Raw genomic sequence first — 25,781 nt, forward strand, 5'->3', positions numbered from 1 at the left:
CCAGAAACACAAATGACAAAGAAGCCCTTCCACCCTTCACCAAGGGCGCTGTATTGGCAGAACACTCATTAGGGGCGTTCTTGACATTATTTTGGCTAAAGTTACTATCACACAGTTGATTGCGAGGTTCCTTTACAATCGCGACATCGGCGCTGCCGGCGAAGCTTGCCTAATCCTCCTCTGAAAACAGCATCTCCACCAGGCTGGCTTTCAGACATTCCGCCTCCACCAACTTCTGAGGCTGGAAGACAAGCCCGGGAGTCAACCAAGGCTCCCCTTACCCTCCTCTCCACCCCGCCGTAAGTCAATCATTGACTTGGCGGTTCCCTGAGGGCACTTGGGCCGAGTTCCAGCTCGGCACCGCCCTCCACCTCCACATGCCCCCGGGCCCGGGCAGAAAAACAGCTGGGGAGGGAGAGGAGGCCCCCCAGGGGGCAGGGAGGCGGGGTGCCCCAGCCCGAGCCGAAGAAGGGGCCTGGCCACTCACCGTCCCGTACTTGAGCAGAGTCGGCACTGCCGTCAACTTGAGTTTCTTCTTAAAGTCATTGTTGGGATCTTTCCAGCTACGGGGCAAAAAGCGCGCGAGCCGTGGGTGCCGGGGCCCGGACCCTCCCCCCCCCCCCACACCCTGCCCCGGCGCCCCGCCCCGTCCCGGCTCCGAGGAGCACTTACTAGGGCCGGTCCCCGACTTGGCAGTAGATGAACACGGCGTTCTCGGGGATGTGTTTGAGGGCCTCCAGGACCACAGGCTCGGCTGCGAGGGGACGGAGAGAGGAAGGGGAGGTCACTGGCCAGGGGGAGGGAGAGGCCAGGGCCTGGGCGCGCGGGCTCGCTCACCGTCCTGGAGCCCCGGTCCCCCGCCCCCGAGCCTCAGTTTCCCCCGGCTCACCCTGCACGCAGTCCGGGCACCAGCTGCGGCCCTCGGCGTCCTTGTCGCCCGTGAAGTAGACGAAGATGGTCTTGTCCCTGTGCTGCTCCACCGCCCCGCAGAAGTCGCCGAAGCCCGACACGCGCACCTCCTCGCAGTGGGCCATGCCAGGCTAGGCTCACCGGGACGCTCTCTGGCCAGGGCGGGGCATCCACGTGGGGGGGCGGGGCAACAGCCACTTCCGGGGCTCCTCGCTCCGCCCAGGGCCGCCCGAGAGGCCGGAAGGCCTCGGCCAAGTTGCTACGGGAGGGCCAGACCAGCCCCGCCCCGCCCCCCTGACTGGAGGGGGGGGGGGGGGGGTTGCCCCTTCTCGGCTCCCGTCGATTGCCTCCCTCCTTAAGTTCCGGCTTCCCGGCAGCCCCTGCGTCGTTGTCCTGGTAACGAGCTGCGCGGCCGGAAACGCTGGCCCGATCGCCGAGAAGCTCCGGGAAGCAACTCTCGGAAAACCTGGCCGGAGGAAGTAGGGCCCGCTCCATCTCCCGTCTCCTCCCCTTTGCCCAGTTCGGGCCTCCCGGGGCCGCCATGGGCCCCAGCAGCCTGCAAACCCAGGTACCCCCGCCCTGTGCACCGTCCTCAGCCACCGGCCGCCATCCGGAGGGGGTGGGGAAGGGTCTGTAGGACCCGCAGACTCTGAGGAGCCTTCTGGAGACACCCATCCCTCTTGGGGGGGGGGGGGTCTGCCCGCGATCCCCGCCCCCACACACCCAGCAGGAAGCACCTACTGTGTGCCGGGCAGCGCTGGCGACTCAAGGAAAGCACACCCCCTCCCCTCCGTGGGGGAGAGGCCAGACCAGGCGGGAGGGAGTGGGGCGGCCAGCTTCTCCCCATCCACCCCAGCCACCAGCACCCCCCTAGTGTGCGGGGCACGCTCACGTATGTTCCTGCAGCTGTGCGAATGCATTTACATGCATGACCACACCGCCCACCCCCACGTCCACGTGTGACCTCACTCTGTCTCCCCCCACCCTCAGCTGCAGTTCAACAGGAACGTGCCGGCGCTGCCCGATAACCTGGCCGTCCGATACTCAGGCCCGCGCCCCATCATCATCGAGAAGCTGAGGCCCCCGGACAGCGCCAGCGCCCCCCCGCTTCTCAAAGGGCCCCGCCGCCAGGCCTCCATCCCCTTCACCGTCGTGTCCGAAGAGAAGCTCAGCCTGGCTATCCGCTTGGCCAAAAGAGACGTCAAGAGAAAACAGCTTGGGGAGCTGGTGATGGGGGGCGCCCCCAAGCCCAACCTGAGCCGGACTGAGCTGACCAAGCAGCCTCGAGGCCCCCTCCCAGGCCGCCAGCGCCCCTCTCAGGCAGAAACTGCCAGTGCCAGGGCCAAAGTCCATGTCTCAGGGGTCCCTGGGGCCGACTCCCTGCCCATGAGGGACCCTGGCCCTCAGCCCCAGGCCCCGAAGGTAGGGAAGTCCCAAAGCATGCTAGAGCTCCAGCGGCTGCACAAAGAGCTGAGTGCCTGTCTCCAGAGGATGGAAGGGATGGCCTCCAAAGGTGAGGGAATCAGGCTCCCCAAGGTCAGCTCAAGGGCCACCTACGAGTCTGTATTTTTCTTGGAGGGGCTGCTTGGGCCTAATGGTGAATAGGCCTTTGGGGACCCTTCCTCTTTGTTCCCTGAGGAGGAGCCCTCTCAGGAAGCCTGTCCCCCTCCAGGCTTTTCCCCGTGGAATGTCCTTCCCAGGGTTTGATCATTGCTATTTGCAAGAGAAGTCTCTGGAAGAAGGCAGGTGGTGAGCCTCTCAGCCAAGCAGGAATCCTGTTCTTGGTGGGGGTGGGGGCAGAGAAGGGACAGAGCATGCAGGTATTGGAGAGCGGCTGGCAGCAGGGCCTTTGGGGCTGCCTCCTCCTCCTAATGCTTGGGTAGAGTCCCAGCGTGATGGCCTTACAATCTGGGGCCCCGTCAAAGATTCTATAGCCCTCATCACCTGCCTCTCACCCAGCTGGGGAAAATCTCCTTTCAGATAGACTGGAGGAAGACCTGGATCCAGCTGTGGCTGAGCGGAGCCGAGTGCGGAACCAGGAGCAGGCTGTCCGCACCGCCCGCACACTCTACGCTCTCCAGCAGCAGGTAGGGACCTCTTTTCTCTCGTGGGCCTGTTGGAGGCCCTCTTGATACCCACTCTGCTCCCCTCCCCTAGGTGGGCTGGCTCACCAAATGCCAGGGTCTGGGGATTTTTTTAAGGAATGTCTCACCCTTGCTATGCCCTCCCTGGATTCAAGGGCTCAGGCTCCCTTTGTTCTTCCTTCTGTCTCGCTCCTTGGCGCCTTTGTTGCCCCATGTCCTGCCCCAACCTGCTCAGGTCTGCTTCCTCCGCCTCAGGTGGCAAGGAATGTGAGACTTCATTTTACACAGAAAGGAGTTGAGGTGACTTGCACCAGGGTCACGGGGGAGGGAGTCTCCAAGGTAGGATTCAAAGCCATGTCTTCCCTTTATCTTTCTCATGACCCTTTCCTAACGTCTCCTCTGCCCTGAGCTTTTCTAAGTTTTAATTTTTTTATTACAAACAAATACATCTCTGTCTTGAAAGACCTGAGAAGGTTGATGAGCAGCCATTTGTATGAAAAAGTGGATGCGTGAGGTTTCCCGAGCATGTCTCTGATTGTTCTCATCGTTAGACAAGACAGTAGATTTCATGAGCAGTTTTGGTCTGTATCTTCACCTCAGACATGACTAGGCACAAATTAGGTCAATGGGTAGGATTTCAGCAGCTGTCAGAGTGGGTGGAGAGGCATTCTAGGGGTAGAGAATACCCTGAGCAAAGATGTGGAGGCAGGAGAATGCCTGGTGTCCAGTTTGCCCAGAGGACAGCACCCATGGAGTGGGGTCGGAGGGTAGAGCAGTCTGAGGGCTCCTGCAGGTGCTTGATAGGGGGCCCCTGAGTGAGGATGGGGGCAGCAAACCAAGGATATCTGTTCTTTGGGGCCTAACATCTGGAGAGTGATTTGGGGGGACCTAGAATCTTCTAGTCTGCTCTTCCACATATGCACCCCTCCCCCCCAGAAAAAGGACTTGGTTGGTTTTTTCATGGATCAAATGCTCACAGAATGGCTTGGGCCCAGGAGCTGAGAAGCAAAAGGGCCAGTGGGACTCATTCCGAGGTCCCAGAAGTCTCCCCTTGGTTCCTCTGTTTGGAATGGAGAAATGAGGGCGCCTTGGCGAGAGTACAAGACTAAGCATGTCCAGTCAGAGTTATAAACAGAGGAGACTGGAGGAGAGAGGCGCTTGTCCTGTCTCCAAGCAACGTCTGAGGAGGGCACCATCCACACTGATCTCAGCATTTTCACCATGAGAACGTTGGGAAGAAACCAACTCTGCAGACAAACAAGCAGGAAGCCAGCTGGGGAGCTGGTCCCACCAAAGGAGGAGCTCCTCCCTCCTCCCCGGGGGACTCTCCAAAGGCCCACCTTCCTTCCTTTGCTCTGTGGGTGAAACTCCACCTGCATCAGCACCCCCCCCTCCTCCTGCTGAGCTCTGACTGAGGTGGGGGTCCCGATGCTGAGGCTCTGCTGCCTGGTGGCCTCATTGGTAGAGGTGGGCTGAGAGCTGGAAGGAGGTCAGCCTCTCTGGGCTTGGCTGGCATCAGGCCTGTCTGTACTCTTTCCCCTCCGTGGCCTCCTGAGGTGGCCACCACTGACCTGACCAAAACCATGAGTAGAGAACATGAGGATAATCCAAGCAAGCAGCTCTGAGAGTCAAACATGGTGAGAAGCTCCCCAGAGAGATTACGGCAGCCCAGCTGAGGCTGACAGGGAGCAGCCCAGGCAAAAACATGTAGGTGGGAGATGACCAGTTGGTCTGAAATGTACAGAGAATGGCCGATGGGGAGAACTAGGGAATTGGTACAGAAAGATGGGTCAAAGAAATACCAGGCAGAAGAGTCAATGATTTGGTGTGGAGCATGGTCTGGACACAGGAAGACCAGTCAGAAGTCCATTGCAGTCGTCTGGTCAGAGGGGACGAGGGCCCAAATCAGGGAGGTGGCTCTTTGTGTGGAGGGAAAAAGATGGAGGACCGAGGTTAGCTACCCACTTGGGAGGCAGACCAGGAATTTGGTTTTGGATATGAAGAGCTCAGGATGTCGTTATTAAAGATCTACGTGGACACTTTCCCAGACCTAAAGTCATGGTAAAAGGTCTATGGAGAAGTTCTTGGATAGGAAGGATAAAGACCATGGGCCTGGGAACGGGGCAGAGCTGGTAAGTGGCGTCTGGCCCTTCCAGCTTGGAAACCCCCCCTCATGGTGCCTGGGGAGGAGCCTGGAACATATGTATATGGATTTCTGATGAGCTTCTGTGGGTGTTAATTAAATGAGATTTTCAGGAAAAGGGCCCGAATGGCAGAGACTTGACCAGCAGTGACCCTTCCAGCCAGCCAAGGCCCAACCAGCACCCTGTGCTGATGTCAGGGGTGGGGGTGGGCACCTCCTCACACAGCTGATCCACCCACTCCTGAGGGCTCTTACACCGTCTTATTTGGTTTTGATTAATTGTGACATTCTTAAAATGTCACACAATGCACACAAAAGAGCAAAGACTGAATTTCTCCATGAAGAAGCCCAACAAAATCTTGGCATCTGGATCTTCCAGGAAGACTGCAGTGGACTGAGGGAGCCCAGTAAATCCTAGAAACTCACCTCAGGGATGACCGGGGGCAACTGCTCCTTCTGAGGAGACTGCCTGGTGCCTTCCCTGTCCGGTTTATGTCCCAAGGATGTAGGTGGAGCTGGTGAAGGAGCTTCATCCGAGCTCTGTGACTGCTGGAAAGAAAGGCGGGCACCCTGGACAGTGGCACAGCTCCTGGGCCTGTGGTTGGAGTCGGCTGCACTTTGAGGGCCTTTTTTCCCTGGAAATCGGCAGAGGTTTAGCACTCACACAGTCAGAACAGGAACTTGACCTTGGCTCCAGTCTAGGAGAAGCTCCTCCCTGCCATGCACACTCATATGCGCCCTCTCACATGCATGCACACACATGCAGTTAACAGTACAGGCACACGCAGTGACACATACCCTCATGTACACACACATGCAATACACATACCTTCACATGTACCTAGATACAGTACATCAATTCATACACATGTAGACACTTGCACATATGCACATGCAATACTACACTCATGCATACAGATGTACACACAGCACATGCATGTATACACGCTTGCATATGCAACATACATACACTCAAACAGCACAGGTGCTCACACACATGTACTCACACTCAGATGCACACAGTACACACACACACACACACACACACACACACACACACACACACACACAATTTGTCCCTCACAGCTGATTCAGAGGGCTGATGGCAATACCACCAATCATGTGCCCCTACCCTGGGTTTACACTGGGCCCCCTTGTCCCCACCAGCTCTTCAAGCCCACTCTCCTCACCTGTTTTTTTCTCTTCTAACGAACAGGTTAAAGAAATCCAGGAGGAGCTGGCTAAGTTAAGTCCTAATAGAATCACGCACACTAAGAAGGTAAGGCCAGGAGGGTTGGTCACACCTTGAGCCCTGGGGGGGGGGCAGGTTCTCAGCAGCCCGTATCTCCCATTTTCACCAGTCCAGGGCCATGTCTCGATTGGCGGCTGCCCACCGTGGAGCCATCCGAGCCTTGCGGATGTTTGTCAGTCAGTTCACAGACTCAAAGGAGCAGGTGGTTTCTGAGCGCTACAGAGAGCTGGGCAATCTCATTCGGCAGCTTTCCATCTGCTCCACGAGACTGGACGCTGATCCTTCTGTCCCAGTTGTGGTCCTCGATCTCCTGCAGCAGATTGAGGTATGGCCGTGGGGAAAGCGGGCAGGTGTGGGTCCTCGAGAGAGCACCAGCTCCATCACTCAAACTTGAGTCCTTCCTCTCTGGCCCCTCCTGATGGAATATAAGCCTAGCAAAAAGCCATATTAACCTGCTCCCTAGAGCTATCCTTGTTATAGATGAGGAAGACCCTGTATATACGTGTGATTGTGGTGATGGGGATGCAGGCTGGGGGTGCTCCCTGCCGAGGCCAGACTGGCCCACATCCTCAGAAAGGTGGGTTGCTTTGTTAGAGTACATCGAACAGATGGGATGAGTGAGCCCCACTTCAGGCTCCCCCTCCACACCCCTCTCCCCCTTCTGCTGCACCTCCCCCCCATTAGACGATAGGCTTCAAGGGCCCTGTGTCTGGCTCTTCTTTCCCCCTCCCCCCATCTATTTCCATAAATTACCAGGTAGCTGGCCAGCAACCTCAAGGGCTCCCTCCAAATCTGCCTGTACTCAATGGATTTCCAGGCCTTTCTTGGGCTCTGGTCTGTCTGTGTAACCTTTCATTCCAGCTTGTGTGTGTGTAGGTGTAGGGGAGGGTGCCAGGGGCACTTAGAAGTGTTACTCTTCAGAGCCTTGAGGGGAAGCCAGATCATCTTTCCAAAAGTTAATCGTGGAGGATTTTGGGGTTTTGCCATGGTACTGGAGAAGTTGGAGGAGTTTGTAGTTTGTCCTCCTAGTGATTTGTCATCGGCCACAAAAAGGCTCTGAGCCTTCATGGTAGCTAGCTTGGGGCCAAAGAAACCCCCCTTGTGAAGGCCTGGTGGTGTGGGAGATGGGACGCAGTAGTTGTTGATCTCCTAATGAGCTGCCATTCCGTGCCAGGTCATTTGATTTTTAAATGTCCCTTTTTAGGGCTAAGCTTCGTGCTGGTTACAAATCAGTCCTATAAAGTGCTCATTTGAGTGGTTGAGATTTCCCTGTTTTTGTCTTTAAAGATTGTCACATTCTGTGACCTAAGGGCATTCCTGTGCAGGAGGCAGATGGTGAAGAGGGTGTTTGATAGCTGGAGAACAGCATTGATTTCTCACTGATTTCACAGAGTTTCTTGATGAGTTGAAGAATCCCTTTGCCAGGGGCTGCATGGGGGCCACTCATCTGGACCTTTGAGTGTGTCTTGAGTCTTTGGAAGATAAGTTTCGTGTTTCCTGGCAGGAGTTAGATTCCCTCCTGGAAAGGAAACAGTCACTTGGAAAGATAAAGAAATGCTTCCCCAGAGTTCGAAGCCAATCTCCGCTGGGTTTCCCAATGGCCTTGGAGAAGTCTTTTAGCACATCCCCAGTGAGAGAAAGGAAGCCCACGGTGGCGAAGGAGAAACTTGCGCAGGAAGGGAGGCGGCCTGTCATGCACAAGCTCCCGGAGGGTGAGTCTAGCTGGCTGGTCTCAGTGGGGCTTCTCTTGGAGGTAGCCTTCCCTGGCTTGGATGACATTGTGCTCCTGGAACCTCATGGACCTTCAGGAGTGCCTTTCAGTAATATGGGAGTGGGAGGAAGCCCTGCTTAGTCTCTCTCCATATGGTCAGGTCCTCCCATGCCTGGAGCCAGAGAGCCTCTTCTTAGCAAAGCCCCCAAGCCTGGGCTTCAGGAAGTTAGACTCCTCCTCAGGGATCAGAAAGAAGGGACCCAGGCCAAAGAGGCCTCAGGAGCAACCATAGGTTGCCCATTCCTCTCTGTCCAATAACACATGAACTTCCCTGAGGAGGACAGCAGGTGGCCAGCTGCCCAGAGCTGCTCCACACAAAGTGGCTGTAGAGAGAGCCCTCCAGTGGCCAGTCGATGCAGTTGGAGGCAACCTTGCTGTTTCCAGCCCCCATACTTGGCCTCTTATGGCCTACTGAGCAATACCTGATGGTTTGGGTGCCGCATGCAGACCCTCAAGTGGTAGTGGGGTGCAGGAGAGATGGGGGGCCTCCCTCAAGTAAGCAGGATGGTGCTTCTTCCTTGGCCCAGGAGGGCCAGGCTGGAGTCATCTCAGGAAAAGAAGGGGCAGCAGGTAGGAAGGAGCATGCTTTGGGCTCTCTGGGCGCTTGGATGGTTTGGCCCCTCACTTTACATTTGAGGAGCTGAGATGCAGGGAGCTCGACTGAAGGAGAGACATAGAGCTGGTTTGAACCCTGGCTCTCTGGGCTACTTTGGCTCTCTCTGTTCTCAGGGGGAGTGGAAGAGAAGGCCCCAGGGCTTCCTTCCCCCTGAAGCTCCCTTCCTCTCCATCTTCCTTTCTTTGTTTATTTTGTGTCTCCATCTGTGGGTCCTGCAACCAAGGCCTGGTGAGGAGTGTGCCCAGTTTCAGCTGATGCCAAAGTCGGGGACTCTGGGTGGGCAGCCTCCCTAGCTCAGGATGCTGGCCTCAGTGCTGGGAGTCCCGCAGGCCCTTGGCTGGCCTGGGAGGGGGTGGGTCGCAGCCCTTGGCAGTTGCAGGTTCATAGAGGTCAGAAGCCATGGGCCTGCAGCTCTAGGGCCAGGCTCTGGCTTCCCATATGTGAACTTCAGGGGCAGGGCCTGGGGAAGGAGGTGGTGAGAGCCAGAGGAGTCCTGCTAAGCAGAAGTCAACTCACCTCTTGGGTGATCCTGGCTCCCAGAGATGGGGGAGGTGGGGGTGACCTGGTCTGACATGGGCACCTGATCTGGACTGATTGTTCCTGTGTTCTCCTTCTGTGTCCTCTGGGTAGATGAGCACCCATCTTTTGCATGGAGTCCCCTGCACCAGATGTTGGGCAAGGGGCCGAAGAGCCAGGCCAAAGAGGACCTCACCTCCTCCGACCAGAATACTGCTTTCGAAATAGGACTGGCCTCAATGAAAGCGAAAGGCGTGAAAACGCGGCCACTGTGTGCTGCCAGGCCCTTTCAAAGGCGAGGTGCTCACACAGCTGCCAAGTCAGAGCAGGTATGTCTTGGTTCTGGGGTTCGGGACGGGTTTCCAAAGGCGGGCGGTGGCTACCCTAGGAGCCCCCAGAATTAGGGCATCACTGAGGCCTGCCTGCTCTCCCAACACTCTCCTTGTCCTTGTTGGGTTCACTCAGTCATCACAAATGGCTGGGGGATTGAAGTGTCTCCTCCGGGCTTGGGGGCCCATCTGACTTTGAGGAGCACTTCATACCTGTGGGATGGCACAGCCTCTGGAGTCTTTCCTGAGTCACAAATACCAGGGGAAATGAGGCAGCGTGGTCAGTGGAGGCTCTGAGTTTGCTCAGTCACAATTCATTTCCAGGTACAGTGATTGGCAAGGCTTTTATTCTCTCAGTGTATTTAAGTGTTTATTTTCTCTTTCTCATTTCGTACCCCATTCCCCCAAAAAGAATACCAGAGAAGGTCAGGCCAAGCCCCTCCAGTGTATGTTGGGTGCAGCAGGTGCCTGCTCTGTCCTGGGGGGCAATCACTGTTCTCTGCAATGGGTCACATACACCTTCCCTAGGATGGCCAGAAAAGGGGTCAGAGCAGGGAGGGGACAGTGGACTTGTTGGGAGGGGGCCAGGATGAGCAGCTCATCTCCTCAGGGTCCAGAGGTGGTACCCGATTCCCCTGAGAGCAGAGGGGGTGCCCCGCAGCAGAATTAAGGCTGCAGGATGGAGGCCTGGCTGCTCTGAGCTGTGCTCAGGTCCCTGCAGTTGCCAGGAGGGTTAGTGATGTAAAGGGGAATGGCTAAGGGAGCTCATTCAGATGCCTGCTGATGCCGTCTTACTCCATGCTTCCTCCGTACCCAGCCATCTCATGGGGCGGGAGGCTGCCCAGGAATGGTCAGGCCCATGCACTTAGCATGGTCCCTCTCTCAGGGCCTCCTTCTGGCTACAACCCTCAGTCTTTCCCTCAGCTTCCTGCCTAGCCGCCTCTCATGGCCCATTGCTCTCCGAGGGGCTGCCTGGGCACAGTGAGCCGGCTTCGTTTCTACACTGTCCACTCTGGCCAGGAGAAAGCCAGTCAGCAAGCATTTTTAAGTGCCTGCTAGGTGCCAGGCAGCCTCCAAAGTATTGGGGTTACAAAGATGATGTGATCTGTACAAAGTGGAAGCAAACCAAGGAGGGCTTCATGGGGAAGGTGGCAGCATGTGCAGAGGTTTGGAAATTGATAATGGGGGTCCCTGGGGCCCTCCTGGAGATGAGCTGGTGAAAGCTGGGCCACCATCACTGTCAATAGATGAATGGGCGTTTCTTGTATAACAAAGTCAAACTGGTAAAGCTATGCGGTGTCCTACGTCTGTAGCCCGCCACTTTTGTGTTTTAAAGAAATTTGGTTAGTCCCCTCCCCCACGCCATTGAAGAATAAAAATCCAACATTTTTGCAACCGCATCAGAATCAGGCAGAGCCGTTTTCCCCTGGTGGCTGTACATGTGCACACGCACACACATGCGCACACATGCACACACACACACATGTGCACATGCACGCACAAGGAGGACTGGCATGTAGAAAGAGCCATGGCTGTGTCTGGCACCACAGAGAGGCAGTGTGGGATGAGGACTCCCTCTGCCCTCTGGTTTCATGTTGGTGGGTGCTGGCAGGCGCTCCGCTCTTCTGTTTCTGCTTCTTTCCTCGTTGTATCAATGTCCTTGAAGTTGTTCCTTTTTTTATCGTTGTATAGAAGTCATAGCAGGAGCAGTTCTGGTTCTGCTGCCTTCCCTCGGCTCGTGGCACTCCAGGTGCTCTGGCCTTGTGCTCCCCAGAATAGCTGGACCAAGTGGGACTGTGGGGGGGGGGGTCGGCATTTGTCCCCAACCTCTCCAGCCTCTTTTGTTTGGAGGAGTGGGAGGGGAGGCTCTCCGAACTGGCCTTCACAGAACCCAGTTTTCTTCCCTTAATAACTGCCTATTCATACCTTTAAACTGGGAGCTCTTTTCTCCTGGAAATTTCAGTCAGTTCCTCATAGATCTTAAAGATGAGACTTGTCTTTACCAGAGAAACTCTTTGCTCAGACTTTCTTCTCAGTTAATTGTTTCATTCTTAATCTGTTTTAATTTTCGCTGTCTGGATGGTCCACTTTCTCTTCTCTGATCCTGTCTTCCTGCTTGATCATGACCTTTCCTAGTCTTACACCAGTGCTGCATTCTTGGCATCAGAAGCTCATGTGTTGTAGCTTCCAGTTACATAAAGCATTGTGTCTGCTCATCGAGGCTTCTGCTTCGATCACTTTCTTTTTCTAATGCATTTCTCCCCAGTTTGTGTACAGAGACCCTGTCTGTGTCTTCTGTTGGAAGCTGAGCTTAAAGTGAGGCAGAGAGGCCCCTCCCTGAGCAGGTTCCCACTGTGGGTAAGGCCGTGATGAGAGGAGACATATTCAGAAGCAAGAAGAAAAGTCGAGGGCTCTTCTCCCAGAGAGGGGGTGGGGGGATCTGCTCGAGGAAGGAGAGCGAGAGAGGCTTCAGGGATGTCCAGCGGGCAGACTGGAGGTCAGGAGAGAGCATCCTTCAAGCTGTCACTGAGCCCACAGGACATGGCAGAGACCTGGGAAGAGCCTGGGCGCATCACCAGCGTCCCTGCCAAAGGCAGCCCTGAGTACAGTGTTTCCTCCCACTCTCCACATAGGCCGTTGTAGGCTCCCCCTGCTCTTCCTCCTGCCCTGTTCCTCTCACCCCCGCTATATTTATAGAGAAGGATGGAGGCTATTTGTCATGAGTTTCCTTTTTGTCCTCTTCTATCCTTTCTGAGCCCCTCAGCCTCCTGCCTGCCTCCCATTCTCTCCCTTTAGTCTCTGATAGAGCGGGTGTCCTTCTTTCCCAGAGCACCCCCAGTACATGCGAGGAAAGGGGCCCCCCTTGGTCCCTTTCTGTTTCTCTGTCTCTGTCTCCTCTTTCTGTCTTGTCTCTCTCTCTCTCTCTCTTCTTTCTGTCTCTGTCTCCTCTCTGTCTCTCTGTCTTTCTCATCTCACCACTATTTCCTTGCAGAGAACCCCAGGTCCCTAGGCCTGGTCTGCAGCTGCTGCTGTCCATTGGACAACTCCATCATGTCCCGTAGACATCTCATGTTCTCCTTTCTTCCTGCTGGGATTTCCTATGCAGGCCCAGACGATGGCAGCAGCCTTCTGGGAACCTTTGGACCCCCAGTCTCTTCTTCTCTGGTCCCACTTCCACACAGAGGGCAGAATTGTTCTCTCAGGAAGTATTCCTGGCCCCCTCTTGCTAGGATAAGGAAGAATCTGGCATCCGATGGGATCAGTCTGGCTCCCATGTTCCCTCCCCATACCCTCTGTGTTTGGCCAGATGGCCCTCCATCTCCCACTGCTGGGCCTTTGTACAGGCTGTATCCTCTCACTGTCGCACTTTCCTCCATGCCCCCATCCTCTGGTGCTCCTTCCTGACCTTCCTGACCGCCCTGCAGTCACCTGGGAACATTTCCTCTTCCTTGTGTCAGTTCCAAACACAGTGCCTGGCACATGGGAGGGACTGAATAAGTGAAGGCTTTGGGATTCAGTTGGACATGAGTGGCTGAGAACATGGCTTTTCAAGCTTGGTTTCTTTTATTTTGGGCCCTGGTGATGGTTGAACTCACCTAGTGGTGTGTGTGTATGTGCGTGCATGTGTACTTGTGCATGCATGTCCTTGTGCATGCGTGTGCATGTGCACCTACCCCCCACATTCACACACACCTCTGCAGGCCCTGGGAGGGAGCCTTCCATAAGACTTCTGGTCCAGCCCAAGGTCCAGGGGACCCAGGGGGAGCTGGGAATCAGGGCTCCTATGGAGTAACAGGTCAGAATTCCCTGCAGGGCTTCCATAAAGCAGAAAGGCTGAGATCCCACCAGGCGCAGGGCCAGGATCACAGGTTCCAAAGGACAACCGTATCATTCAGATTAAAGAAGAACCAGCCCCCTGTGAAGGACCACCGTGTGCCCTGGATCCCTCCCAACCCCACCTCCCCGTCAGCCTCTCCTAAATGGTAGGTGCAGAGGTGCTTGGAGCCCCCTGGAGTCTCTGGGGAGGGGACTAGCTGCTTCCTGAGTCGCTGTGCTGGGGCCTGTCCATGCATGCCCTGTGTTGCAGCCTCTTCATGATCCCATGCTCCCCCAGGGCAGAGAAGGCGGCCCTGTGTCCCAGCAGGAACGGGCCTTGAGAAGGCATTGGTAGCACCAGTGGCTATGGCAACACTGTGATGCCTTTGGGGCTGCGTCCACCTGCCTGCTCCTCCAGCTCCTGAGTGTGGGGAGATGGTAAAGAAGGCCTGTCTTTCTTTTCTGTAGCATTTCTTGGGGGAACGGGAGCACCAGTTCCAGAGATGCCAAAAAGGAACCATCTCTCCAACCAGAGGCAGTCCAGGAGGAAGGAGCCTGCACAGACCCCATCAAACATGAGGCTCTCAGGTTGGCATCAGCGGCCCCTTCCTGTGTGTGGGCCCCTGGGCTGCCTGCCCCCTGCCCCCCACTCCCAAAGGCCAGGCCTCTCAAATACTTCTTCTGTGTAGGGAGCTGGCCTGGCGCCATCCACAAACCAGAGTAGGGAGGTCCCAGCCCCAAAGGAGGGGAAAGCGAAGGAGCTGCCTCCAGACACCCCTGGCACCTTTGCTGCAGACGAGGTGAATGGGGGAGCTGGGCATGGGAAGCTCCCTAGGGACCTCTGAGGGCCACGGCTCCACAGGGCATGGTGGATGTCATGGCCAGCTTTATCCTTGGGGGGACCTTAGATGAGTCTGGCCCAGTCCCAGCCCTGCCCCCATTCCTGGCTCCACTGATAGGATGGTGCCTGTCCTAGAGCTGGCCAAGCCCTGGGGCCCGATATTCCCCAAAGAAATGGCCGATCAAAAAGCCAAGGGGCTCAAGCCCCAAAGGCCCAAGTGGGTCTGGCCAGGCTCTGAATGGTGGGGGTTGGGGGGTGCCATCCTGGGGCCACTGGGGCCCTCTGAGAGCAAGGACCTGTCCCCAGGAGGAGGGGTGCCTGGCGAACAGCCTGGGCACCAGCAGATGCCCCTTTCTCCTCTCAGGCTTGCCTGGCTGGACACTGAGAGCACCCGGAGAGTGACAGAGCTGGAGGAGCTGAAGGCCCAGGAGCTGGCTGATATCCAGAGACTGAGGTAAGTGGGTGAACGAGCGAGCACTGAGGACGTGGGGGGAGGAAGAGCGTGCATACTTCCATAACATGCACATGCACATGTGTGCACAGTCACACACATGCTCACACCTGCACACATGTTCCCATGTACATACACATGCGTGGGCATCTTCGCAGTACACATACATGTTCACATGCGTGCGCATGCACTTACACCTGCACTTGGTCACATCTACTCACAGGTACATAACACATACCTACAGTATGAATACATATGCACACTCACATGTACTCACACATACATGTGCTTGTACATTTATGTACGCATGTGTGCACACATGGCATACTTAGACGCCTTCACAGCCCATGCACACAGACACATTTATGTGTGTGTACGCATACTCGCATAGACAATGTCTGCTCACTAGTACCTATACATGCCTACTCACACCTGCTCACATATCCAAGGTACTCATGCACACATGTGCACACACATGCACATTCACCTACCCACCCTCAGACATATAGGTACACATGTTCTGTACATTGGATTACTGGTGTAGACACACCCAGACACACTCAGACACATTCACCTCTAAATCCAGTATCCGGGGTGTGTGCATGTGTGCATGTTATGTATTCTCACGATCGTATGTAACCATGGTACGGTAATCTGTCCCACACGTCCTTACACATCCCCCATTCATACACACCTTGGACAGTGGGTCATAGATGGGAGTTCTGCCTGGCAGAGCCTTGAAAGGAGTTAGTTAAGTCTACATGCAGGATATGTGTAACGCCATGCATCTGCTCGTGTTTGTGGGGCTTCCAGGCTGGCCCTGGGACCTGAGCCCTGCCAAGGGAAGCCTCTCTGGCTCCCACCTCAGCCCTCAGCTGCCCCACCTGGTCCAGGGTCCGACACAGGCAGATAGCTGCTATGGAATTCCCCTGCCCACATGGGGTGGCATCTTTTCCCATCCGCCTCCATACACGCCTGTGCTGGTGCACAGGGAGGGCATCACCCTGGCCCCTTCTCTGCCCCACAAGAGGGTTAGACCCTGACTGCCACCACCCCCACCACCGCCCTCCCAGGAACTCACTTTGCGGTGCCATCACTGGCGAGTGAGGCTAAAATGACTTGGTCCAGATGCCAAAGTGCTAAACCTGGAGTCAGGAAGTCCTGAGTTCCAGTCCAGCCTCAGATATGCTCTAGCTGGGTGACCTTGGGCAGGTCACTTCACCTCTATCCACCTTGGTTTCCTCATCTGTAAGATGCGGATCACAGTAGCCCCTATTTCTCAGGGCTGTTGTGAGGATCCAAAGCTCCTGTTTGTAAAGGCCAGTGTCTGGGCGTGGAGTAGGTGTCACATTAATGCTTATGCTCCTTCGCCCTTCCCCCGCGAATCTTGAGAATTTGAAAGTCTTTTGACAGATTGGACAGATGATTTGGCGGCAGTTTGGCCTGCCCTAAACTGAAGGTTTCCCATTTTACGGCCAGTCAGCAAGTATTGAGCGCCTACTGTGTGCCAGTCACTGTACAAGTGCTGGGAACACAGAGGAAGGGAGGAAACCTAATGGTTTTGTTTCTGAGCAGCGCATCTACCTCCAAGTTGGCAGACAAGGTGGAAAAGGCAGTCCTAGAGCGTCTGAAGCCCCTCTTGGACCATGCGAAGGTAATGTCACCCTTCTGCATGCATCGCGGAGGGCCTGCTGACCTTCTCTGTTGTTGGAGGTGGGCATCCCCTCTTCTCCCTGGCCTGTTTGGGGCCTGGCTCGAGGTCCCTTGTTCTTGGGACCACCCTAATGGTTTGGCCCCATCTGGAGATGCATCTGCCCAGAGCAGTGGACCCCAAGGCCACCTGGGAGCCCATTTGCTGGGGCGACCTCCCTTCGTGTCCAGTCATAGGCTTTGTATCCAGGCTTGCCCCTAAACGCCCCTGAGCCTGAGCCTGTCCCTGCACAACTGGGATCCAGCTGCAGGGTCTTTGACCTTGTAGGTGCCCACTGTGGCATCTTGTGGCTCATTTGGTTCTTTAACAGCCCTGAGAAGGGGCACTGCTATTGGCATTCCCATTTTACAGACAAGAAAACTGAGGTGCAGAGTGATTAAGATGCTCAAGAGCATGTGTGTAAGGAGCATTGGAGGCAGAATTTTAGCTTGTGCCTTCTCACCTCCCAAGTCCAGAGCTCCCACTGGCTCTGGGGAGCCATGTGGCAGAGTGCACAGAGTAGGGGACTTGGAGTCAGTCTGTGCCAGGCACTGTGCTAAGGATACAGAAAGAGGCGCAAGACGATTCCTGCCCTCAGCATCAATGGGAATGATTAACTGAGGGAAAGTGGCTTCTAGGGGAGGAGCAGATTTCAATTAGGAATTTAGAGGAAGCCAAGGAGGTCAGTCATCAGAGAGAAGGGGAGAGAGTGTTGCAGGCAGGGGGATGGCCAGAGAGAATGCTGAGAGCCGAGAGGCAGAGTGTTGAGTCTGTGGAGCAGGGAGGAGGCCGGGATGGATGGAAGAATACAGCATGGGGAGGGAGGTGTACAAGACCTGGAAAGGGGGAGCTTGTGAAGGGCTTTGAATGCCAGACAGAGAAGTGATGGGAGGAGGAGCCCCTGGAGTTTATTGAGAGTGTGTATATGCACGCATGTATGTGTATTCGTGTGTGCATATATGTGTGTGTGCATGTGTGTGTGCACATATATGTGCATGTATATGTGTATGTGCATTATGTATCTATGCGTGGTGGGTGGGCATGATGTGGCTAGGCCTGTGCTTTGGTGGCCGATGGGAGGAGGAACTAGAGCAGGAGATACTTGGGGCTGCAGCCCTTCCCAGCAGCCGTTATTGTCGTTCAGTGTGAGGTGATGGGACAGGGTCAGAGCACAGAGGATTAGGTTATCAATCCATCATGGTCCTGGAAATCCTTCTCTTCCCTCAGTGTCTGTATTTTAGGAAGGGTCTTGTCGGTGCTAAAGCGATGATCAATCACCCTAGCCTTCAGGGAGTTGGGCCTCAGCGGGGATCCGTAGTCAACTGAGGGTCACTCCACTGCCTGACCACTGAGTGACCCTGGGCAAGTCCCTTCACCCGTCTTGGTCTCAGTAAGATGGGAGAAGAGCACTCCTGGGCTTTTGCCCTCCCTCAGTGCCCACTGTTGTGCCCCCTCCCCAGAGGCAGCCAGCCAGGGCATACCAGCACACTGGTCACCAGCTTGTCTGTCTCCTGCCAGGAAGCCGATGCTCCTTTGGATAATTCTTCATCAGGACATAGATCCCTGGCCCCAACTCCAGAGAAGGTAAGTCACCTGTGGATGAGGTGGTAGGAACCATGTGCGTGTGAGTGCGGGATGGCTCTCGGCTCTGGCCCTGAGCTCAGGTCCCCTGGTGCTCCTTAACTGTCACTGGTACTCAGAGGAGAGGAACCTGCCCAAGGGCCACAGAGAGCCAGCCTGATGTCCATTATGCTCAAGGCTCTACCCAACCAGGTGTCTCTAGGCCTTTGGAGGATGGGAAGCCCTGAGGGAGGGGAAGGTCTTGGATCAAAACTGAGTGTGTTGTCACCCTCTCTCTCAAAGCTGGGGTTGTCCAGGATAGCCTGGCATTTTCCTTGGGTTGGTTTCAAAAGCCCTTTGATCAGACATCAGTGTGTCTGAGCTTCACAGTGCCATTGCAGGACCACGTCAGGACTCTTTGGGTGTTTGCTGCAGTTGCTGGATAAGGTCCTGCCCTCCTGGGTAGTCCTTCAAGGCCCAACCCTGGTGGCCGCATCTGTCTGTCCTACTAGAGATTAAAATAGGACATTTGAGCCTGGAAGGAAGCTAAGTGTCCTGAAAGAGTGACCACAGTCTGTGTCTGTGTCTGTTCCATTTTCTGCTGGAGCAGATTGTCTCAATAGGTCAGTTTGGAGGGGTCTCCCCTTCCTGCCTCTCATTTTTATCCTGACTATGATCAGTGTGGACCTTGGCTCTGCCAGGCTGGCATTCTTACTGCGTGTGGACCCCAGTTCGTGACTGATGCCCACACTGGTGGTCAGTCCTCGTGACTTGCTGTGTCCTGCCTCCTGGCGCTGCTGAAAGAAAATAGTTATTCTCTCTCCAGGCTTGAGCTGTGCCCTGAAAGCCAGGTGCCTGGGATCAAGAGCTTTACTAATGAGAAAGAAAAACTATTTTTCTTATGAGTAATGCAGGGCAGAGGCAAGATTTGAACCCAGCACCTTGGGCTCCAAATCCAGGGCTCTTTCAGTGGACTAATTCATACCTGTTTTATTGTGTATTTTGGGGGGTTTTTTTGGTGAGGCAGCTAGGGTTAAATGACTTGCCGAGGGTCACACAGCTCGAAAGTGCCGAGTGTCTAAGGTCATATTTGAACTTGGATCCTCTCAGCTGCAGGACCAGTGCTCTGTCCATGGCACCATGCTTGTCTTTGGGTCGATAGCTCTATCATCTGGCAGTTAAGAGCTGTGTGACATATGCAAATGTTTACATAGAGCACTGGCTTCAGAAAACGTATACACATTTGCTCCCACCACATGGGAGGCGTCATTTGTCTCTGCTTGTGCCACCTCCTTCAGGCTCAGCTCCCAAGTCCCAGGCCCCTGGCATCTCAGGGCTGCCCTGCCCGCTCTGCACCCACCTGTCACCCGGGATCCAAGACAGGCTGGGCTCAGACTCCTGGGTCTGGGGACAGAAGGAAAACAAAGAGGTAGGAGCTTTTGACATCAGGCAAAGTCTAGAGAGAGAAGAGGAGGGGGGCCCATGGTCAGAGAAGGAGGAGGAGGATGGACAGACTGCTTGCTTGGTCCAGAGGTGGCCTTTAGCCAAAGGGCCTTCCTGATGGCCCAGCTGCCAGGCCTGCCCCTTTGTACTTACATCTCTCTGTCCCTCTGTCCATCCCTCTGTCCTTCTGTCTATTCCTTCATCCCTGTCCATCCCTCCATCCCTGTCTGTCTCTCTATCCATCCCTCTGTCTGTCCCTCTGTCCATCCCTCCTCCATCCCTCTGTCCCTGTCATCCCTTATTCCTCTGTCTTTCCCACCTAACTTCTTATCTTTCCTTCCTCACTTTCTCACTATCCATCCCTCTGTCTGTCCATCCCTCTGTCCATCCATTCTCCATCCCTCTGTGTGTCCCTCTGTCATCCCTCATCCCTCTTTCCCACCTTAATATCCTTCCTTCCTGGCTGTCTCACTCACTGTCCATCCCTTTGTCTCTCCCTCTGTCCCTCCATCCCTTCATCCCTCCTCCCTCCCTCCGTATGTTATACCCCACTTCCCCTCCTCCTTCCTTCCTCACCATCTCATTTTTGTCCCCTGTGGCCCAGCACAGTGCCTGGTGCATAGTAGGTACTTAATACTGATCCCTGTTGACTTGAAAGCAGTGGAGCAGAGTGCAGTGACAGACCTGGGACGGCTTCCGCCCCCATGCACATGTCCTCCTTGCAATGCTGGAGAACCCTGTACTGGAACAGTCCAGATGACGGGGCATCAAAGGCCTTTTAAGAGATGTGTGACTGGAGATGCTTGTGGGGTCACCACAGGGCAAAACGAGAGAGCAGCAGGATTTGGGCCTGGACCCCTAACCCAGTGGTCATGCCCTCAGTGGAGCATTCCTAGGGAGGAGCCCCAGGGCTGAGGAGTCACCGATCCCCATCAATCTTCAGATTAGCTCTGGATCTCAGGCCCCTGTGGGCACAGACCAGGGGTAGGGAGACAGATGGCAGCCTTCTTGAGGGTGCTTCCAAGGCCTCACCCGTGCCCTTGCTCACTGTGATGCTGCTGAGGTGACCCCTTTGTCTGATCAGTGCCTTGGGTGAACTGCTGAATTAGGCAGGTGGCCTCAGGTCAGGGAACTCACCATGACACAATGGCTCTAAACCCCCTCAGAAAATAGGCTGTTTCCTGTTCTGTGCCTGGAGAGATGGGGTCGGCTCATGGTCAGAGCATTGGCCTGGGGAAAAGCCGGCTAAGTCCTCAGCCCAACCGTGAAGACTTTGGAGGGGGAGAGGGGGTGTCCACCCCGAGAGCTCCCTAGACCCACTGAGATCGGCGATGATGGAGACTGAGCATGGGACAGTAGCCCTCCCTGATCTGCATGCCCTTTCTGTCTTACAGGCATTGCCCAGAAAGGAGCTCTGTGACCATACAGACCTCCACAGTGGGACACACACTCGGGTCTCACAGCCCAAGGCTGCGGCCTTCCAGGATGAGGACAGCCCCGATCTGTGGATCATGATGCACCGCATGGAGGAGATAGAAGTGTGTGGCCGGAGATGGGGCGGGGCAAGAGAGGGAGGGGTACAGATTATGGCTCCCCAGCCAGTCCCCTCCCACCTGAGGACACACCTGTCCTGTGTCCTGGTCCCTAACACCAGCTTCTGGAGGAGGGGCTTTCTGTGACCCGCTCCAAGTGAGGAGGTGTGCTGTGGTGACCCTAGGGCCCAGGGACCTGGGTTTGAATTGAGGCTGTGTCCCCTGTCAGAGTCTTTAGTGCCTAGTCTTGATGTGGCTTTCAATGCCTGCACTGAGCCCCAGGACCTCCCTCTGAACTAGGAAAACTACCTGAAGCTCCCACATCACAGGGTCATTGTGAGGGTCAAGTGAGGTCATGCCTGGGAAACACTGCCTGCCACCAGAAACATGTTGGTCTGGCCTGGAGGGGAACGGGATGTTCTGGTCAGAGCCAGGAGCTTTTGGGGGTTTTGGTGGCTGGCTGGTTTATCTGTCTGTCTGACCAACTGGCCAGTTTGTCTGGCTGTCTGACCAGCTGGCTGGTTTTTCTGTCTGTCTGTCCGACTGGCTGGCCAAGTGTGTGCCAGTTTGTCTCTCAGTCTGCCTGGGTCCTGAGTGCCTGGCTGTGTGACCTGCTGGCTGGTTATCTGTCTATCTAGCTGGCTGACCGGATGTCTGTGTGACTGGCTGACCAGGTATCTCTGTGTCTGCCTGTCTAGCCAGGTATCTGGCTGTCTGACTAGCTGGCTGGTTGTCTTATATGTGTGTCTGTCTGTCTGGCCTGGTTTCTGTCTTCTGATTAGCTGGCCAGATATTTCTCTATCTGCCTGACTGGCCAGGTATCTGGCTATCTGACCAGCTGACTGGCTTGTCTGTCTGACTGGTTGACTGAGTGTGTGCCGGTTTATCTCTGTCTGACCAGCTGACCAGTTTGTCTGTCTGTATGGCATATGTCTGTCTGTCTGAGTGTCTGTCTGTCTGACCATCTGGCCAGGCATGTGTCTGCCTGATCAGTTGGCAAGGTGTCTGTCTGTCTGACCAGCTGTCTGGTTTGTCTGTCTGACTGGCTGGCTGAGTGTGTGCCCATTTGTCTCTATCTAACCAGCTGACCGGTTTGTCTGTCTGTCTGACCAGCTTGTCTGGCTGTTTGGCCAGCTGGCTTGTTGTCTGTCTGTCCTTCTGTTTGTCTGTCTGGCTGACTGGTTTGGGTTTGGTCTTGTTTGTCTCCTCAGCTTCTGCCCCTCAAGGTCGTTGCTGAACAGTTTTTCTCCTGGGTCTAGTTCAAAGCCCTGGCTGGCTTCCTCCTCATGCCCCTTGCCTGTCTGTCTCTGATGGAGGAAGGGTGGTCATTAATGCTCACTATTCATTTGCTCATACTCAGCGGTACCAGGAGGCTGTCCGGCAGAGGTTCAGTCAGATGGTCTACGCTGATCTTGATTTTGGGACCGCCAGGGGGACAAGCAGTGAGTAGCACCTCCTCTTCCTTCCTGAGTGCACTGGGCCTCCATGATGGAGGGTGGGTTTGTGCTTGTTACGGGCTGTCTTTCTGGATGGAAGTTAAGGAACAGACACTCTGAAGGACAAGGGGCGCTGTCCCTCTTGTCTCTGTGAGGAGGAGGGCACCTGTGGGCCAAACCCTCTGGTGACTGGCAGGATGAAGGATGGATAGGAAATGAGCTCAGGTCAGGAAGGGCAGGGGTTGAGGGATGATCATTTGACTTTGCCCTCCTTGGTGAGAGGCCCATGATACTCGAAGATGAGCAGTCCAAAGAAGGAGCTTAAGGTTCCAAGTAGACCTCAAAGAGGATGTCTGCAGCCCCACGGCCCAGCAGTGTTTCTGTGATAGGATGTGCCCTGCCCACTGAGGCCTGGTAGTACTGGGATTGGGAAGGATGTCCTGTCTTCGGAAGAATCGCTGCCACTATTGCTGCATGGAGCTGTCTCCTTCTGAGGAGGGGCAGCCAGAGCCAGGCCACTGCACCCTGCCTCCCTCAGGCTGTGGTGCTGCCTCCTGTGGCCTTGGCCATCGGAGGGATCCAACGTGCAGGGGCTCGGTAGCCAGCACCAGCCGCAACCCAGTACCATCCACTTTGGGGGTTGTGGTTTTCCAGCGGATCATCCCAGCCAAGGGGGATTGAACATGAGAGCTACCAAACAAGCGAGCAAGCATTTATTAGGCATCAGCTGTGTGCCAGGCCCTGCATTGGGCTCTGGGAGACCAAGACAGGTGCTACCATCTCTGCCTAGCTGACGCCCTCAAGGCAGGTGTGTAGCGGAGCATCATGCCTTACCCTGGGAAGACCTTTACTTCTGTATCCTCTAAGTCAGGCTGATCAGTCTGGACCACTGCCTCTCCCCCCTCCTCCCCCCATCCTAAGTTCAAATCTGGCCCGAGACGTGTGACCCTGGGCAAGTCACTTCACCTGTTTGCCTCAGTTTTCTCATCTGTAAAATGAGGATAGTGGTGGTACATCTCCCCCAGGATTGTAGTGTGGATTCAGTGAGATCTTATTTGAAAAGTGCTTAGCACAGTACCTGGCACACAGGAGACACTTCATAGATGCTTATTTTCCTCCTTTCCTCCTTCCCTGATGTTGTGAAGAAGGCAGGTCTTGGGGGGAGGGATAACGAATTGGGTTATCTCAGGGTCAGGACTGACTGCGGCGGGGTGTAGAGAAGTGGGTCATTCAGAGGGCCCAACTGAGGGAGGCTGGAGTCCGAGGCTGCAGACAGTGTGAGGGGAGGCTGGGTCCCTCTGGGCAGAGGTGAGATGAGGAGGGAGAGAGGCAGGGCCTAGAACTATCTCTCTGGGTGAGACAGCCTGAGGGGGTGGGTGGGAGGGTCTCCTCCAGGGCCACGTGGGCATGTTTGTGATAGAGGAGGCCTGAAGATGAGGGAGAAGGTGCTGAGAGGGACCTCACTGTTGAGTGGGGGGCGAGGGGACCCTGGCACTAAACTGCTTGCCCCATCACTCCTTTGATTTCTCCAGTTGAATTTCCCATGGGGCTCCACAAACCAGGGTGGGAGTGTCTGCATTAATCCTTTCCTTGTCCCACTGTAGATAGCAAAGACCCCAAGGTAGATGAAAGGCCCCGGCCTCCTCACCCCATCCAGTTCACCAAGAGAGCAGCGCGTGCAGAGCCTGAAGCTAACATTCTGCTTGAAAAACCTCTGGATGAGAAGTGAGTGAGAGCCAGGGATGTGGGGAACTTGGCTGGGGGCGTCTGGGTCTGTGCCGATGCCTCCACCGTCCAGGGTGCCAGTTTCAATTGCCTTCTTTTCTGGGGGCTTTTCAGGTATTTTGATGACAGTATGGACATGGAGGAAAGAGGGGATAAAGGGGACCCCCTGCGGCCTGTGCCTTCCGCAGCAGCCCCTCAGCAGCCAGAGGGTAGCATCCTCCTGTCGGTGCCTCGGGAGATGTTGCAGGACCTCAGTGATTACCAGGACAGCTACCAGCAGTACCTCCGGACCATCTCTCACGAGTCCATTGGCTCTTTCAACCCATGGATTATAGTGGAAAGGTCAGTGGTGCTAAATCTTGTGACTAGAGCTGGGTGCCACCCACCCCCCAGCCCCACAGCCAGCCTCGGGCGTGGGGGATGACCACTCACTCCATCCCAGATGGGTTAGTGGGCATCCAGGTGTGGGCCTGAAAATTGTACCCATCACATCTCTATGAAGAGAGATGTTAAATGTTTTGTGGGGGGGGAGGGGACAGGAGCTTCATTGTTTCAAAAGATCCCTTGAATGACTCATTTGTTTATGCAAATGTGGCCAGCCCACAGCAGTCCCAGATCTCTGTGGGCGCTCCCTCACCATTTGGGGTGGGGGGCAGGGAAGAGGGGCAGCTCCTGACCCTGCTGTGTCCTGTAGCCTGGCAGAAGAGCTGGTGGAGGAAGCCCTGGAGGACGTGACAGCTGAGCTCCAGAATGTGTGCGAGGATTACGCTGAGGCCGTGTTCACATCTGAGTTCTTAGAGCCCTCAAAGTGAAGGCTGGGCCCTGCCAGGGGGTACTGGACCCTGCCAGGAACCTTCCCTCATGTCTGTTCCCCCTTGAAATGAAGCCTGGCAGTGCCTGCCATCCTCTTTACACACGGTGTCTCGCTTGCCATGTCTGGTCACCTTGTAAGGGGGGGGCGAGAGCAGAGAGGATGAGCCGGCCCACCTTCTCTCTGAGCATCAGGCAGAAAGAGAGGGGTCCTTGGGCCAGGCAGTTGCAAGTGGCATCAGCCTTTAAAGGCAGGCCCAAGGGAGCTTGTCTCCAGCCCAAGCAGCTGCCCCCAGGCTGCCAGGAAGCACTGCCAGCAGGCTTAGTTATTGTTGCTTCCGGGGGAGCCAGGAATACTGAGTCACCTATGGGAGAAGGCCGAGCTGGGCAGCAGGCCTGAATGGTCATGGCACCTGATCTCTGGAGACAGTGTGTCATGGGGCTGGCAGGCAGGTGGGCCTGGGAGCTAGGCCAGCTTGGACCCCCCAGGGTGGGGGCCAGAGGGGAGCACTTGCTGGGATGGGCTTGGTGTGGTGGCTTTGTAACCTCAGGATAAATAACCCTTTACCCTAGAATCTTCCAGGCCTTTGGGAGAGAGGCGCACTGTGCAGCCTCCCCTTTGGAGATTTCAGTGGTTTGTAGGTTGGTGCAGCCATTTTTTAAGACCTGATAATTTTTTTTTAATAAAATCATTGTTTTTGAGAACATCTCTGTCCATTTGTCATTAGATTTCTGAGAACATCTACCCCAACCCTGAATGTCTTAGGTGTGTGGACTGATTGTGATGCTCTGCTGTTGGGGTCATCCTTGGCACAAGAAACGATCATGGACACTTCAGGTTTTGTGGATCCCGACAT

At 55.4% G+C, this 25,781-nt stretch overlaps 2 protein-coding genes across 3 annotated transcripts; one reads left to right on the forward strand and one right to left on the reverse strand.

Moving 5' to 3' along the window:
- Nucleotides 1-23: 23 nt before the first annotated feature.
- Nucleotides 24-1,299, reverse strand: TXNDC17 (thioredoxin domain containing 17). Its single transcript, XM_072619055.1, has 4 exons — nucleotides 890-1,299; nucleotides 673-754; nucleotides 488-563; nucleotides 24-241 (listed from the first exon to the last, which is right to left on the reverse strand). The coding sequence occupies exons 1-4, from the start codon at nucleotides 1,032-1,034 to the stop codon at nucleotides 170-172; spliced, it is 375 nt and encodes a 124-aa protein (XP_072475156.1). The 5' UTR covers nucleotides 1,035-1,299; the 3' UTR covers nucleotides 24-169.
- On the forward strand, nucleotides 1,275-25,631 carry KIAA0753 (KIAA0753 ortholog). 2 transcript variants are annotated; one of them, XM_072619050.1, is made up of 18 exons: nucleotides 1,275-1,477; nucleotides 1,900-2,422; nucleotides 2,890-2,996; nucleotides 6,353-6,415; nucleotides 6,498-6,713; nucleotides 7,893-8,100; nucleotides 9,406-9,620; nucleotides 13,422-13,603; nucleotides 13,905-14,024; nucleotides 14,126-14,236; nucleotides 14,642-14,731; nucleotides 16,304-16,382; nucleotides 17,937-18,002; nucleotides 20,816-20,959; nucleotides 22,314-22,395; nucleotides 23,994-24,114; nucleotides 24,229-24,456; nucleotides 24,809-25,631. In XM_072619050.1, the coding sequence occupies exons 1-18, from the start codon at nucleotides 1,451-1,453 to the stop codon at nucleotides 24,924-24,926; spliced, it is 2,700 nt and encodes an 899-aa protein (XP_072475151.1). In that variant the 5' UTR covers nucleotides 1,275-1,450; the 3' UTR covers nucleotides 24,927-25,631. The 2 variants fall into 2 exon arrangements, with proteins under 2 accessions (XP_072475151.1, XP_072475152.1); XM_072619051.1 differs by lacking the exon at nucleotides 14,126-14,236.
- Nucleotides 25,632-25,781: the final 150 nt, after the last annotated feature.

The sequence above is a fragment of the Notamacropus eugenii genome, chromosome 6 (assembly GCF_028372415.1).
Source record: "Notamacropus eugenii isolate mMacEug1 chromosome 6, mMacEug1.pri_v2, whole genome shotgun sequence".
In the NCBI taxonomy this organism is placed as follows: Eukaryota; Metazoa; Chordata; class Mammalia; order Diprotodontia; family Macropodidae; genus Notamacropus; species Notamacropus eugenii.

Excerpts from the sequence above, each read along its gene's own strand:
- TXNDC17 (XM_072619055.1), bottom strand. The coding sequence starts at position 1,034 with ATGGCCCACTGCGAGGAGGTGCGCGTGTCGGGCTTCGGCGACTTCTGC. Across the intron at positions 564-672 it reads CAAGTCGGGGACCGGCCCTA|CTGGAAAGATCCCAACAATG; the intron begins GTAAGTGCTCCT and ends TTTGCCCCGTAG. Across the intron at positions 242-487 it reads CTCTGCTCAAGTACGGGACG|CCTCAGAAGTTGGTGGAGGC; the intron begins GTGAGTGGCCAG and ends CTTGTCTTCCAG.
- KIAA0753 (XM_072619050.1), top strand. The coding sequence starts at position 1,451 with ATGGGCCCCAGCAGCCTGCAAACCCAG. Across the intron at positions 6,714-7,892 it reads ATCTCCTGCAGCAGATTGAG|GAGTTAGATTCCCTCCTGGA; the intron begins GTATGGCCGTGG and ends GTTTCCTGGCAG. Across the intron at positions 13,604-13,904 it reads CCGTCAGCCTCTCCTAAATG|CATTTCTTGGGGGAACGGGA; the intron begins GTAGGTGCAGAG and ends TCTTTTCTGTAG.